Below are 16,180 nucleotides of genomic sequence, written 5' to 3'. Positions count from 1 at the left end.
AATAGAAACTCATTAATGAGGATGTAGTGTGAAAGGATCCAATTTAAAATTTTCTTTAAAAACATTTCAGTCATAAGCTTTGTTTCCTTCCCAAAATAGTGTGTTGGCATAGCGAGGGGCCATTATTTGAGGACAGTATGTCTCTTCATTACTCAAGTAGAAGACATGATAAATTAAGAGGATATTTGACTTTAGCCTCTTCAAATTAAAAATAAAACAACAACAAAAAACAGAAGTTTGTGCTGATACCACCAAGCAGATAAAAAGGAAAGAAAAAGCAGGAAGCATTAGACCCTAGTTTGTAATCTCTGACTTTGAAAAGTCCATGAAAAGTTTAATCAAGTTTTATTCCTGATTTATATCTTGCCTATATTGAGTATGCATGCATGTACTTACTTTTTTTTTAAGCACAAGTAACATTTAGTTGGCTAAAACTGTAAAATATCATACTAAAGATGCTAAATTACAACCAGTCCTTTAGAAGCATTTCTAGAACTTTAAATTAGATCTCTACATACAGGACTATGCTGTGCTCAATAAAAATCCATGCATTGTATATTTACAATCTCTTTAGGATTATGTTGACAGAATGTCATAAAGCTTTCAATTACATCTGTCACTACTTGATCATAAACTAAACTTTGGATACACAGGAAAAAATGATATTCACGTAGTCTTTACACGGGGAAAGGAAAGCAATGAGAAATTAATTTTATTAATGGAAACCTTCGCTGAAAAAAACCTTCACTGAAAAAATGTAAACACAAACTGAAATATTTGCTCAGGACCTTAGAATGTAAGTGCCTACAACTTCTTGGAGTTATACAAATATGCATCGAGTAGATGCAATAGATGAATAGAATGAATCTTGGTATAATCATTTTAACCCTTTTTATACATGTTACTTATTTGACTGACAGATAAAATAAAATTATACCTGGGGCTGTGCTCTTATATTAGGCCATTCCAATCAGCCAACAGATGGAAGGACCACATCCTCCTAAAAAGAAAAAACATAAAAAACAGGTGATGTTGTTCATTGTACTAGGACATCGCTGTTTACTAATGGTTACATCACCGCTCAGCATGTGCTAATAACTGCAATTCAGTCTTCTGTTAACGCTCAAATCCCATCATGGGCTTTCTGTGGGCTTAGCTGCTCGTCAGCCACATTCTGGCACTAAAAATAATTTTCACTGCTTTCTGTGTCCTCAATTCTGTCTCCATCCCATTGTTTTACACTGTCAGCCAAAACCCATGATGAGTATTTCACTGATAAAAACATCTTGTTAGTGGCATAGAAACACATTGCCCTTGGCTTTGTGATGAAGGTTATTTTCTGTTGCACATGTATTAGCTACAATGTAAATAGCAATAAATCTTTACATATCTTTGATATACATGGCAAGAGGACATAAATTGCTCCCTGAATAGTAAAAGAATATTAACGAGTATGCTTAATTTTCTCTAAAGAGTTGCGATTCCAAGCAAAATGTAACAAACTTAACTGATAAAGTTTATAATTACATCAAAATAATCTCTTTTGAGTTTCCTCAGTTGGAGAAAACCTATGATAATCTTTGTAAACAGTGTCTGTCTTTCTCTTCGTTCTTTCTTTTTTTTTCTTTTCTCTCCATTTAGGCTGTAAAAACAGAACCCGAGAAGAAGTCACAATCAACTAAGGTAAATGATTTAAGTCTGCTAGTGAGTTATTTGGATTTTTTAAAATAATAATGAATAGCCAACTTCCTATCCTGGCACTGCTGTGAATGGTAAAGGGGGTTGCTGGCTAACTTAATTAATTTTGGACTGCCCTTTTGAATGACTGTGTACAGGTAGAATATATAATATATTCATAGCCTTAAGTCCATATAGTGTTAAAAAGAATGTACAATCTTTTGTAGATGAAAACTATATTTCCGAAGTATTTTGTTCAATTCTAGTTTTTTGTTATATGTATAGGGATTGTTTTCAGAAAGAAAAAAGCAAGAGAAGCAAAGGAAAAAAGGCAAAGGGTAGTGAATATCCAATTCCAATTCCAATTCGGCATTGAGAACAATGCATCTGCTGAACTCAGCACCTAGGTGACTTAAGGATGAGAATCTTTCCTAAGAAATGGGCTGTGTTGATCATGACAGTCTTATCTCGGTGGAGCTACTTATCAGTTAGGAGGCTAGCTTCTGTTCCTTTCCTCACCCATGACTGTGCAGAATAAATGCCATTCTGCCTCTGCATGGAGGGGAACCCCAGGGTGTGTACGGCAGCACAATTGTTTCTCTTTAATAAGGTGCTGCATTTTATTTTGTCAAGCCCTTAAGCAAGAACTAAGACAAGACCACAAGGCTTCCTGTGGAAAAGCACAGATATTTGAGCCCAGGTACTTCAAGCCAGGTGAAGGAATGGAAAAAGATATGAAAGGTGAAAGGTGAGGCTTGTCTGATTTTGTGGAAGGCCTCCTGGTGGCCCCTGAGGATGGTAGAATATAGAGTACTCAAGAGTGAAGAATTCAGCAGCTAAATGGAAGCTGTCTTGTATTCCACTGTAAACACTTTTGATGATCTACTGAATCTCAAGAAAATTGGGCTTCTTGTGATAAGATCTTCTCTACTAACAAAGAAAAAATCTTTGTAAATCCTTTGAAAGGAGATTTTTAAAAATACGTTTTCTAGAGTGGGATCACTGTCAACAAACTCAGTAGTCACATGGATCGTGTGTTGTCTGTGTAAATTGTGAAAAACAACCAGCAATTTAGAGATATACATGTATTTGAAAATAGTATTTAGATGAAATACTAAATTTTTCATTATTCTGATACTCACCATTTCCAGATACTGCTGGCAGGGTTACTGTTGACCTGAGAGCAATGTCTACTTCTATGACCTTAAAGAATGGGCCTAAGAGCAATGTCTACTTCTATGACCTTAAAGAATGGGCCTAAGTGGGTATTTCCTTAAAAAGGCAGAATGTTTTAGTTGGAATTTTGTTCTTGTTCTTGTTTGAAAGTATTAAAACATCGGATTCCAATGTAATCAAGTTTGATCTTTTGAAATTGACAGCTATCTGTGGTTCATGAGAAAAAATCCCAAGAAGGAAAGCCAAAAGAACACACAGAGGTAAATGATTATCATGAGGACTTAATTTATAAGGCAACATCTTTTGGTGGAATGTAATTAAAATCTTTCGTCATTCAAAACTAATCTCTACAGTGGAGAGTTGGATATTATTTTTTTCAGCTAAAATGGTGCCATCATGTGGCAAGAGCAGTGTTTACAATTTATTCATATGATTCTTGCTGAATTTTGCTGAATTAAAACATTGGATTCCGATGTAATCAAGTTTAATCCTTTGAAATTGACAGCTATCTGTGGTTCCTGAGAAAAAATCCCAAGAAGGAAAGCCAAAAGAACACACAGAGGTAAATTATTATCATGAGGACTTACATTATAAGGCAACATCTTTTGGTGGAATGTAATTAAAATCATTCATCATTCAAAACTAATCTCTACAGTGGAGAGTTGGATATTATTTTTTCAGCTAAAATGGTGCCATCATGTGGCGATAGCCATGTTTACAATTTATTTATGCGATTCTTGCTGAATTTTAGAGGAATGATTTGCATTATTTCAAATTTTGTACCTAAAATGAAATCGTCACATGTATATCACACTAATTCAGATTCATGTAATTTAGAACCACAGACAGCACAGTTGTTATGAACAATTTTTATTCTATAGAGAAAAGTATCAATATTATGTTTAAGATTACCATCTTCTTAACGATGTCTTTATATGTGTATGGGCACCTGTGTATGTACTTTCAGCCAAAAAGCCTACCCAAGCAGGCATCAGATACAGGAAGTAAGGATGCTCACAATAAAAAAGCAGTTTCCAGATCAGCTGAGCAGCGGCCATCAGAGAAATCAACAGAACCAAAGGTAAATAAAGCAGATTGATAGGAAAACCTTAGCACCAACTAGGTAATAAGATACAGTTCCCCTATTTCACACTAAGGTGTTTAGGTAAATCTATGAGGCTGTGCTGAATATATTTTGTATGGTAGCGATTTGGTATTCTTACTTTGTTGGTTTTGCAGATAGCCTTATAGAAACTTGGGTGTATGGATAGCCTGAGAAGGGCATCAGATTGGTCTAGGGGATGTGCTCTTCATCCTTCCCCCACTGCCCAGCAATGACCAGCTGTGACTGCAGGCTGTGGTGTCTCCCAGCCAGGCAGCTGTGGATTGAGGCTGCCTGCTGAAACCTGACCCTCCTCCCCCCGACACACATCTGGGTTGGGGAACACATGTGCCCTGAATTTTATCTGGTTCTTTAAATGGAAATCCTAAAGCATTTTTAGGGTCTTGTTGTAGAAGAGTTGAACTTACAGAGCCAAAAATCAGAAATTGCTTCCGTAATTATGTGGTTAATAGCAGTCAGCTTTTAGAAGAATTAACATTTACAAGAAATACTTTTCAAACAAAATAAAAATAAATACTTTTTCATTGAGAGCACTTGGAAAATAATAACAAGGCCTGCTTCACAATATGTTTTATATCAGAGATCACAAATCTATGTTCTGCCAGTTAAATGCCATATGTGTATTTTATTTGGCTTACAATGTTGTTAAAAAATATTTTTAATAAATTGCCAGCAATTAAAATTAGAGTATTTCACGTAACATCCCAAGTTCGAACTTCTCTTGAAAAATCAGACTATCTAACCACAGTGGACTCGCATGGCAGCAATTGACTAGAGCCGTTACTCCTGGTATGTGTACGCCAGTACAGTTACCACAGTCCCTACCTAGCCCGATTGACCTACTCATGTTACCTGAACGTACAGTTTAGGCTTGAGTCCACTTTTACCTGGTGCCTAGCACTGCACCACATGCAGCAGAAGCAAGTAAACTTTCTCTTATCGTGGCGTCCATGAGGGTGAACTGGCAGGTGTTAGTGACATTTAAAACTGATGATCTTGATAATAGCCATGCAGACATACTTATCTCTGTCAACCTTTTATCCTCACTGTCTTAGATGAAACCACAAGATGTGATTTCTGCTGGTGGAGAGAGTGTTGCTGGTGTGGCTGCAGCATCTGACAAGCCGGGTGACAAGGTGAGCACGCACAAGCAGACAGAAATGTAGGCCTCTGTGCTTCTCAAGTTTCTTTTATAACAAACATATGCTCAGGTAACCTATCATTTGGCAAAAGTGAGCACTGTTTATCTGTGAAGTTTTGTGAAGAGCATGCATTTAAGGCAGGCGTCCCCGAACTACGGCCCACTGGCCGCATGCGGCCCCCTGAGGCCGTTTATCCGGCCCCCCGCCGCACTTCAGGAAGGGGCACCTCTTTCATTGGTGGTCAGTGAGAGGAGCACAGTATGTGGCGGCCCTCCAACGGTCTGAGGGACAGTGAACTGGCCCCCTGTGTAAAAAGTTTGGGGACGGGATCTAGAGTAAACAATATACCAAAAATGATTTTTAAATTTGTGTATTCAATAAATGCTTACTGAGCACGTGCCATGTATAAGGATGTGTCAATACCAAGGACATTAAAATGAGGGTTGACTCAGACCCTGCCTTCCAAATTTATAGATATGAAATAAATCAAATAAAATTTCCTTGAGCATTTGAATAGGCTTTTTCAGCATTCAGTGTTGACACCAGCTATCTTGAAACTAGTATATCACAACCATGACATCAACATGAATGGATATGAGAAGTTTTCAAAGGAAATATTTCAGGCCGTCTCAGGATCGAGTAGATATATTGAGCTGGGTGATTGTGGGCACACCTTCCTTAGACTTTTTTGAAGAGCTGCTTCAGATACCAGCCCAGAAATACAAAATGAGAAGTTATCTACCTTTTCTACCCATAGCAATACAGAATTAACAATCAATTTGGAGAGCATGTGACCAATTTGAAGCCACAAGTAAGCAACTGAAGGAACAATGAGAAGATGAAAATGAAAATTTTAAAGTAGGATAGATTTATTTATACTTTGGCTTCTGTAAATGGGACCAGTATCCTGCTACAGGCCAAATGGTAAAGAGAGTCATAGGGTAAATGACTTCTAGGGTAAAAATATGGCACATCTCCCTGAAACATCATTGTTTTTTCCCCCTGGGATTTTGGGATAAAAGGCACGTTATTTTATCCAAATTAATACAGGTCCCCTATGGAGCAAAGGCAACATTTACAAAAACTTTTAAATGAAAATGTCAAATTTAAAATTGTTTCTTCTTGCAGTAGAACACTTGTATACTACCTTGAGACTCACAGCCCCAACCCAGGAATACACATTACTCTCTTGTGCCATTGAAGAATACTTAGATGAAATGGTTTGAAAATTGATACATTTAAGGCAGAGGATTAGATGCGTTAAAATAGATTTTTAAATGTAATCAATGTTTTCAGTTTGAAAATGGATAGATTCAAGGCAGGGGATTAGTTCCACTAAAATATATATACTTATGTGTATGTTTTTTGAGATAGAGTCTTGCTCTGTCGCCAGGCTGGAGTACAATGGCACGATCTCAGCTCACTGAAATCTCCTCCTCTCGGGTTCAAGCAATTATCCTGCCTCAGCCTCCCAAGTAGCTGGGACCGAGTAGCTGGTACTACAGGCACATGCCACCACACCCAGCTAACTTTCGTATTTTTAGTAGAGATGGAGCTTCACCATGTTGGCCAGGATGGTCTCGATCTCTTGACCTCATGATCTGCCCACCTCGGCCTCCCAAAGTGCTAGGATTACAGGTGTGAGCCACTGCGTCCAGCTATATATTTTTAAATCAAAATTTTCAGTTTTGAACTAGATGTAAATTAGTGTTACAAGTGAAAAAAAAAAAAAAGCAATAAGATTAGGAGAGGCTTATGTGGAATTCTGCTGTGCATTGACTTATGCTAGAACTTGTGGCAAGTCATTTTACTTTATGTTGCTTCTGATTCGTCTCCTATTAAATAGGATTGAGCATGTTTAAAGTACCATGGTTGATTCTGCAGGATGCACTAGCTATACGCCTGCCTGTCTAAGGGGAGGGGAAAAGACCTGGGGCTGTAATTCAAGCAGATTAAGAAGGGCCCCCACAGGGCGTTATTTAGTGAGAAAGAAGGGATTCTGTCTAATTCAGGGAATCCACAAAGGCTTTGAGAGAGTAGATCAAAGTTCAGTTAGGTATGGAAGGATAGCTGGGATTGCAGGCTTATAAATGCATCAAGTTGTTGAAAAGTATAAGGTGTGTTCTGGGCACAAAGTACATTCCAGTGTGGGTGAAGCACAGAGGAGGTGAGTGGTGGGACTGTAAGAGCACAAAAACTGGTTGAGCACTGCTGTGGAGAGTGCTGAGCTGAGTTTGTACATGTGGTGATTCAGCTGACAGCAGGTAGCCTCTGAGAACCTGAGAGAACAGGTGGAGTGATGCAATTGAATTGGAGCTAAAGGATTAAGGGACTGCAGTAGGTGGATGGGATAGAATAGAGGCAGGAAGGTGGAAAACTGGTCAGGGGTCAGGGACTGTTTCAGTAGTCCTGGTGAGTCATGTTTTAGCCTAAATTACAGCTGTGATAGAATAAGAAAGTGGGGAGTTATACAAATTGCAGAGCAGAAATCTTCAGGTTTTAGGAAATGACTGACTGAAGTGGACAAAGACAAAGTAAAATCTAAGATAAGCTGGTGCTTCTGAGTCTGATGGAACAAGGTTGGTAGCCACACGGTAAGGGAAAGGAGGCCCCCAGGCACTCATTGTCATGTTTGTGCAAGTGCAGAGTTGGCACATGAGAATGAGTGCCTTTTTCAGTTGTGAGCTGGGCACCTTGCGGGGCAGTCTCTGAGTCTCCTGGGTACCATTGACAGGAGTACAGATGTCAGAGGAATTGAGGAAGAAAAGGGATGTTTCTGATTTTGGACAGGCTAAATTTAAGTGTTTGAAGTGTCCAAAGAAATATGTGTAGCAAGACAATTAAAATATTGTTTTCCAATGAAAAACAATGAAGTAGGAGGAAGGGAGAGGAAGAGAAAAAGTGGATGGAATAGAAAGATAGTGGGGATGGGGGAGGGGAAGAGAGACATTGAGGAGGAGGAAGGTGTGAGAGAGAACATGAGTCAATATCTCTATAAGGTAGTGGCTGAATCATGGAAGTAGTTTCAATTATCCAGGCTCACACACTCGTGGTCTCCACTGTGTTTCCAGCATTGCAGTCCTAATAAGCAGTCACTTAGTTAGCACTTACAGTTATATAGCAAGTACTTACATAGTGCTGAGCATGTGCCAAACAGTGGTTTTCATACTTCATATGGATTCATTTATCTGATGAATCCAAGGAGAATTGACTAAAGCCTCAAGCAGCCACATGTCTCTCAACTGTCATGCAAACCTCGGCAGTCAGAGCCTATGCTCTTCCTGTGCTTTGTTGCCTGAATTTGGATACCTTCAAAAGGGACATGGTCCTCTTTTATCTTAAACCCAACAACTTCACCCATTTAGTTTCTGCCAGTCTCTGAAAGCGTTTGATCCTGGCCCTAGAGAATGATATTGGATGAGACCACCAGCACAGGGCAGAAATGTGCAGGGTGGATACGGTGGGGACCAAAGTAAAAGAGAAGCCAGAGATCATGGAGAACAAAGGACACAGATGCCACAGTAGGATCAGAATGGTGCTGAGGGACGGCAGCTGGGAGGGAGATGCTCCAAGGGTCAAACTTCAGAGATTATATCTGGATAAAAGCATGGAAACTGCAGATTGGAAAGTTATTTGCAATCTCTGATAGAGCACTAGAAGCAATGATGTGCGATAAACTCATTGTAAGGAAAGGGGGGGTGATGAGATGCCAAAGTGAGGGATATAGAGGTCTTGATATGTCAGGCAAAGACCCAGAGGGCAAAACCAGGAGTGGCAGCCTACAGAAAGAATTCATGGATGTTGCAAAGACTGACTGTGGGTCCTGCAGAAGAACAGCAAAGAAAGAAACAGTCTTGGATTCAAATCTTCATTCTGTTCCTTACTGTGTAACCTGAGGGAAGTGGCCCAATCTGAGCCTTGCTTTGCCCATCACTAAATGAGGCTAATATTACTGAAGCCCTTCTGAAAAAGTGGGGAAAACATACCGCGCAGTGTCTGCTGCAGAGGAAATGTTCATTCAGTGTGTGATCAATGCTATTAATATAATGAATTTATTTTAAAATTTGTAATAGTGTTGAGTTTTATTAAGGTATGTGAGAAGGAGTTTTTAATTTCTCAATTCTCACCAGAAAAAAGAAAAGAAATCGTTAACTCCAGCTGCGCCAGTTGAATCTAAACCGGATAAACTGTCGGGAAAGGTACGAAGACAGCAGTGTCCTTCTACATGAGATAGTTACCCATGTGCTCTATATTTATCCTTATCTGATTTCTTATCTGGCATTTCTTATCTTATCTGATTCTTTATCCTTATCTGGCAAGTAATATGAGGGGACAATTTAAAGGACCATTTTAATGAATTATTGTTTCAAGCTAATATTGAAAGTGTGGTTGGAAGTAGATTTTCACACACACTTCATGTTTGTAACACTTGATATTATAACCCCTTTAAAAAAAAAAAAAAAAAAAAAAAACTCCAGTTTCAGCCCGTGGTGTTTACATTCCAGTTTCTCTCCTGAAAATACACTTTATTTAACCAGTGGTATTGCTAAAGAAGTCAGGTACTTCTTTATTCTGAAATTCCTGAAAGAGTCAGTCTAAACCTCTAACAGCCTTCAAATTGTATTTCACATATCCATAATCAGGAGAGTCCTAAAATTATCGTGTGAATATGGTAGTTGAAAAAAAAAAAAAAGACAATTGAAATAATTATTTTTCATCTAAATCAAATAATACAAGATCTTTTCCTAGATTGTTTTCTCCTTTAGATACAAGTTACTGTTCATAACAAGTCATCATTAACATAAAAAATAGAGGCATGCTCATTTATTATTGTATTAGTCCGTTTTACACTATTATAAAGAACTTTCCTGAGACTGGGTAATTTGTAAAGAAAAGAGGTTTAGGCTGAGCATGGTAGCTCACACCTGTTATCCCAGGACTTTGGGAGGCCAAGGCAGGCGGATCACAGGTCAAGAGATCGAGACCATCCTGGCCAACTTGGTGAAACCCCATCTCTACTAAAAACACAAAAATTAGCTGGGCATGGTAATGTGCACCTCTAGTCCCCACTACTCGGGAGGCTGAGGCAGGGGAATCACTTGAACCCGGGAGGCAGAGGTTGCAGTGAGCCAAGATCATAGCACTGCATTCCAGCCTGGACAACAGAGCGAGACTCTGACTAAAAAAAAGAAAGAATAAAAGAGGTTTAATTGATTCACAGTTCTGCATGGCTTGGGAAGCCTCAGGAAACTTAACAATCATGTTGGAAGGGGAAGCAGTCACCTTCTTCACAAGGCAGCAGGAGAGAGAACATGTGAAGGAGGAACTGTCACATACTTATAAAACCATTAGATCCCATGAGAACCCACTATCATGAGAACAACATGAGACAATCACCCCATCATCTAATCACCTCCCTTCCTTGACACATGGGGATTATCAATCCCTCCCTTGACACATGGGGATTACAATTTGAGATGAGACTTGGTGAAGACCCTAGCCAACCATATCAATTATACTGATTTAAGCCAATATTGACAGAGTAAACTTGTGAGTTCTTGTAAGTTTAATGTCTCAGGTAATTTCTGTTTTATGAACCTCTTCAGGCAAGCAGTAACCAAAAACCGTGAATGAAATAATACACAGTGATTCCCTTATGAAACAGATTCTATTTGGAAGACATACCATATAGAGATTTTTAGGGGTTCTTTGTCCGAATTCTGGAAAACTATTGATAAGCAATAAATATCTAGCATTTCCCTTATTGTTTAAAGCAACATGGTTATAATTCCCTGCATTTTGTTTTGTTTTGTGCTGTTTTGCTTTTTTAACTGTCAGTGCATTGGACTGGCAGCTTTAATGAACTTATACATTTGTTCATGTATGTAATGCCTTTGGACTTGTTGAAACTGCACTTCTTATCTGAATGTGGCTTTTTATCTTTCCAACCCAGAATTTGTACTTTGAGAAACAGTAAAGTCTGTTCGAGATCAGATTTTAACTATTTAGGAGAACTGTTGGAAGAGCTTTTGATGTTTGGTGTTCTCCTGTGTACAGAATGGCTTTTTTGTAGTTAAACTAAAAGTGAAATATGTATAACAAATAATATTTAAATATCTGCTCTTTCTTTTCCAGTCAGACATGAATGCTGCTTTGGATGACTTAATAGACACTTTAGGAGGACCTGAAGAAACTGAAGAAGAAAATACAGTGTATACTGGACCAGAAGTTTCAGTATGTACTCTTGATATCTGTAAAAATTCAGTGAGTAGGAGAGTAAATAAGGCCATGGTCATGAAGTACAAAAGAATATCTAGTGAGGCTAGGCACGGTGGCTCACACCTGTAATCTCAGCACTTTGGGAGGCCAAGGCAGGCAGATCACTTGAGATCAGGAGTTAGAGACCAGCCTGGCCAACATGGTAAAACACTGTCCCTACTAAAAATGCAAAAGTTAGCTGGACGTGGTGATGCATGCCTGTAATCCCACCTACTTGGGAAGCTGAGGCAGGAGAATTGCTTGAACCCAGGAGGCAGAGGTTGCAGTGAGCTGAGATGGCACCACTGCACTCCAGCTTGGGCAACAAAGCCAGACTCTGTCTCATAAAAAAAAAAAGGGGGGGGATACCTAGTATTCTGTCATTTGCATAGAAACAGGATGATGTCAGTATCAAGACAGCAACTAAAAACTAATGTCGTGGATGGAAATGGTTTGTCGTTTGGCAGCCGCATTATAACACTGAGTTAGCAAACATTTATCGTTGTGCTAAGATTGACACTGGGACAGAGCCTACTAGATCACAAAGACTTATTTTCCATCCTCAAGATTTAAGTAGAACAGACTAGAGCTTGTTTTGGTTTCTCAGTATTTATCACCCACAGTTTATCCCTATTCCTAACTCCTAAAATTGTATTTTCCTTGGTATTAAAAAAAAAAGACATGCTGGCCAGACATGGTGGCTTGCACCTATAATCCAGCACTTTGGGAGGCCGAGGTGGATGGATCACCTGAGGTCAGCAGTTCAAGACCAGCCTGGCCAACATGATGAAACCCCATCTCTGCTAAAAATATAAAAAAATTAATTGGATGTGGTGGCACATTCCTGTCATCCCAGCTACTCAGGAGGCGAAGACAGGAGAGCTGCTTGAACCCTGGAGGTGGAGGTTGCAGTGAGCTGGGACCGTGCCGTTATTCTCTAGCCTAGGCAACAAGAACGAAACTCCATCTCAAAAAATAAAAATAAATAAAAAGACATGCCATAGACTAGACAAAAACATTTTATAACAGACATAACAAAAGATTTGTTTCTAGAATTTAGAAAAAATAAAAAACAGAGAAAGACAACCCAATGGAAAATTGGGAGAAAACTTGACTGGCCAATAAACAAGTAAATGAAATTCTCCCTAGAAATTAGGAGAATGATATTAAAACACGGAATAAACACTACTTTGCATATATGAGATTAACAAAATTGTGAAAGTCTGACAATTCCTATAGCTTTCCTATAGCTGGTGGGTGTTCATGATGGGTATTCTCTTCAAGCAGGGAGTCCACCTCTAGGGAGTTTCCCAGAAAAGAGCCTGCCCATGTGTGCAAGGAGTTACAAGAACTGGTGAAACGTTTAAAAACATAGAATTCGATGCTTTATAGTGGTTAAAACAGATTATTCGTCTATCAACATGGATACATTATAAAAACATAATTTTGAATAAAAATAATGCAGAATGGTATGTAGAATATGATACCATTTATATAACATTGGAAAATATGGAAGGTAATCCTGGAAATTGTTTATGGATACCTACATATGTAGAAACTGTTCTAAAATAACTAAATTGACATGCTAAAGTTCGAGATGGTGACTGTTTCTGATTAACAAGGAAAGGAAATTAGATTTCAGAATGCTAAACAGAAGACATCCACTCTATCTGTGATTTTTTTTCTCAAAAATTACAAATCCAGTAGAGTTGGATATTGGATTATACAGAAGCTCATTATCTTATTAACTATTCTTTTGTATCAATTGGAAACATTAGATAATGAAAGCATTTGAAAGCAAAATGTATTTGGCAATCAACTTTAGTATTTTGAATATTTTCTAGCATTACATGTGAGTTAAGCCAATTAAATATGGGTGTTTGTGTGAACTTAGAAACTTAGTTGTGTAAAGTATTGGCTTCTTAATGATTTATAGTTTATCTCAGTATTTCCATAAATTAATAACGGAATAGTGCTTTAGTTTCAGAATATGCATGTGACATTCTCAGCTAATTAATTATATATTGTCCCCATGTGTATGATTTTGTTCCAGGATCCAATGAGTTCCACTTACATAGAGGAATTGGGTAAAAGAGAAGTCACAATTCCGCCAAAATATAGGGAACTATTGGCTGTAAGTTAAATAACCATTTACTTTTATTTCACTGTTTCCTCTTTAGAATATAATTTCATATTAGTATTTTCACAATGTTTAAAAGTTAGAAAATAAAATGGTGCATGTGAAATTGTCATTACTATGAAGCTCACTGTATCGGTTGGCTGGGGCTGCTGTAACCAAGTATCACAGACCAGGGATATAAACAAGAGATTGATTGTCTCACAGTTCTGGAGGCTGGAAGTCTAGAGTCAAGGTGTCAGCAGGGCTGGGTCCTTTGAGGGCTGTGAGGGAAAGGCATCTTCAGAGCCTCTGCTTGCCTTAAAGATGGGCGTCTTCTCTCTGTGTCTCTTCATATCGTCTTCCTTCTGTGCCTCTGTGCGTATCTCTGGGTCCAAATTTCTCCTTTTTATAAGGACACACATCATCGTATTGGAGTAGGGCCCACTCGAATGACCTCAGCTTTACTTGATTATTTCTATAAAGAACATATCTCAAAATCAGGTCTCGTTCTGAGGTACTAGGATTCGGACTTCAACATATAGATCTGGGATGGGGGGCACAATTCAGCCCACAATGAGTAATACATTTGGCATATCTTAAGGATTAAGTCCACCTTCTCAACGTCATCAAATTGATATTTGTTTCAGAAAAAGGAAGGGATCACAGGGCCTCCTCCAGACTCTTTGGTGAGTTTACATAAATGTCTTCTGACCTAAATTAATATTTTTTATATTTTGATTGAGGGAACAGGGCTATCGATTCTGTATTTGAGGGGTATGACGTAACTCATCTCCACATCAAATGGAGTTGCTGTGTGTTCAGAGAAAGGGGTTGGTGTGAGGGTTGTCTCAGTGCTCCTTAGTCTCATAAGTAGGGTTTTTGAGGGGAAGGGGAATAAAAGCAAGAACGTATTAGGTTAGAATGCATGTTCATAATAATCGAATGAGAATAACGTGTAGCTCCTTTAGAAAGGAGGAAATGGAAAATAATGCTTAGTGAGTAGCCACTGTCTTCAGAACATATACTTTGATCTAAGTTGTTACAGTAACAGATCTCATCTGGTAGCAAAGGAATCGCAAAAGTGCATTCTTCATTTGCTAGGTTCGCGATCCATTCTTCCCCTTCAGTGGTTCCCATAAGTCACCCATCATTGTGCCTGTTTCTTTAGAAACCCATGGGGCCAGATGATGCTATAGATGCCTTGTCATCCGACTTCACCTGTGGGTCGCCTACAGCTGCTGGAAAGAAAACTGAAGAAGAGGTATTGTTTTTAGTGTTGTTAATGGAAACTTGTTAGAAACTGTTGAACTTTAAAAGAATAGTAACTTTTTAGTTCTGACTATTACAGTTAAACTTTCCTCATCTGTCAATCTAATCTTTTGTATTTTATTTTTCAGAAATCTACAGAAGTTTTAAAAGCTCAGTCAGCAGGGGTAATCAGAAGTGCTGCTCCACCCCAAGAGAAGAAAAGAAAGGTGGAAAAGGTAATAGGCACAGTCTACCTGACAGCACTTGCTTTCCTGAGCCTGATCTAGCTCATTCAGGATACTGCCAGCAGCACACTACATGTGATGAGAAGCCATGATCTTTTCCCTCTTGAGTCTGTCTGGAATAGTGAAGCCAGTGAGGGTTCTATTGTTCATCTCCAGGCAAGCCTTGTGTGTTTCTCCAACTGCTTGCGGGTGATTTTAGCACAGGTGTCAAGATGGTCATGATCCAAGACCATCTCACCATGATACAGAGAAGGGCAGAAACCAGAGAAATTGAACTTGCACTTTTGGAACATAAAACCTTCAAGTTTGATTTTCTTTTTTCTTTTTTCTTTTCTTTTCTTTTTTTTTTTTTTTTTTGAAGTGGAGTCTCGCTCTGTCACCCAGGCGGACGGAGTGCTGTGGTGCAATCTCAGCTCACTGCAACCTCTCCCTCCCGGGTTCAAGCAATTCTTTGCCTCAGCCTTCCAAGTAGCTAGGATTACAGGTCCTGCCACCATGCCTGGCTAATTTTTGTATTTTTAGTAGAGACAAGGTTTTACCATCTTGGCCAGGCTGGTCTTGAACTCCTGACCTCATGGTCCACCTATCTCGGCCTCCCAGACTACTGGGATTTCAGGCATGAGCCATCGCACCTGGCCTCAAGTTTGATTTTCTAAAGGACTTTGAGCCCTGAGGATCACTAGAGGGACACCATGTAGCTGGTACTCCCCACCATTTTCAACTATATTTCACTGTGACATCATTCTCACAAATCCCAAAAAACAATCCTGCTGCTCTGTGCTGGCTGGGAACACATATCTCCTCTGCAGTCAAGATAATGCTAAGGAACAGTTTCTATCAGAGCTGCTTGTGCCTCTCCCCTCCTGGAGTAGACAGTTTATTTTTATCTGGCAGGCTGGTGCACAGTGGTGAGCACCACACCCCTGAGAGTGGGAGTTCCTACAATGATCAGCCATTGTGCCTTTAGAGAAGAAGGCAACAGAGGGCCACTTCAGGCTTCCCTGCTTCCTAAGCTTAGCTGTCTTGCTAAAGGTTGTCAGAAGCCTTTTTAGAGACACATTCTTAGAAAAAGAAAAACAGGGTGGTAAAAGTTTACTACTTGCTTCTCTTATTTTTTTAAGAATATTTTATAATAATATTACTATAGCTTTATGTCTAGCTTACTAAATAAGGGGTGCAGTGTGCCCCAGAG

The 16,180-nt window shown here is 39.0% G+C and overlaps 1 protein-coding gene across 33 annotated transcripts in view; it reads left to right on the top strand.

The window, feature by feature from the left end:
- The window catches only part of CAST (calpastatin), a 106,502-nt gene that overhangs the window by 57,511 nt on the left and 32,811 nt on the right, over nt 1-16,180 (top strand). For 7 of the 33 annotated variants that reach the window (XM_074383194.1, XM_074383205.1, XM_074383204.1 and 4 more), the window contains 12 exons: nt 961-1,026; nt 1,642-1,683; nt 3,057-3,113; nt 3,359-3,415; nt 3,821-3,934; nt 5,032-5,112; nt 9,249-9,317; nt 11,254-11,352; nt 13,430-13,510; nt 14,143-14,181; nt 14,664-14,756; nt 14,893-14,979. In XM_074383194.1, the coding sequence (XP_074239295.1) occupies nt 961-1,026; nt 1,642-1,683; nt 3,057-3,113; nt 3,359-3,415; nt 3,821-3,934; nt 5,032-5,112; nt 9,249-9,317; nt 11,254-11,352; nt 13,430-13,510; nt 14,143-14,181; nt 14,664-14,756; nt 14,893-14,979 (885 nt within the window). The remainder of the gene's footprint in view (nt 1-960; nt 1,027-1,641; nt 1,684-3,056; nt 3,114-3,358; nt 3,416-3,820; nt 3,935-5,031; nt 5,113-9,248; nt 9,318-11,253; nt 11,353-13,429; nt 13,511-14,142; nt 14,182-14,663; nt 14,757-14,892; nt 14,980-16,180) is intronic. The other 26 variants (XM_074383214.1, XM_010340255.3, XM_074383212.1 and 23 more) reach the window with 7 other exon arrangements.

This window comes from Saimiri boliviensis, chromosome 1 (genome assembly GCF_048565385.1).
Source record: "Saimiri boliviensis isolate mSaiBol1 chromosome 1, mSaiBol1.pri, whole genome shotgun sequence".
NCBI lineage: Eukaryota > Metazoa > Chordata > Mammalia > Primates > Cebidae > Saimiri > Saimiri boliviensis.
This window is presented reverse-complemented; position numbering and strand designations above follow the sequence as displayed.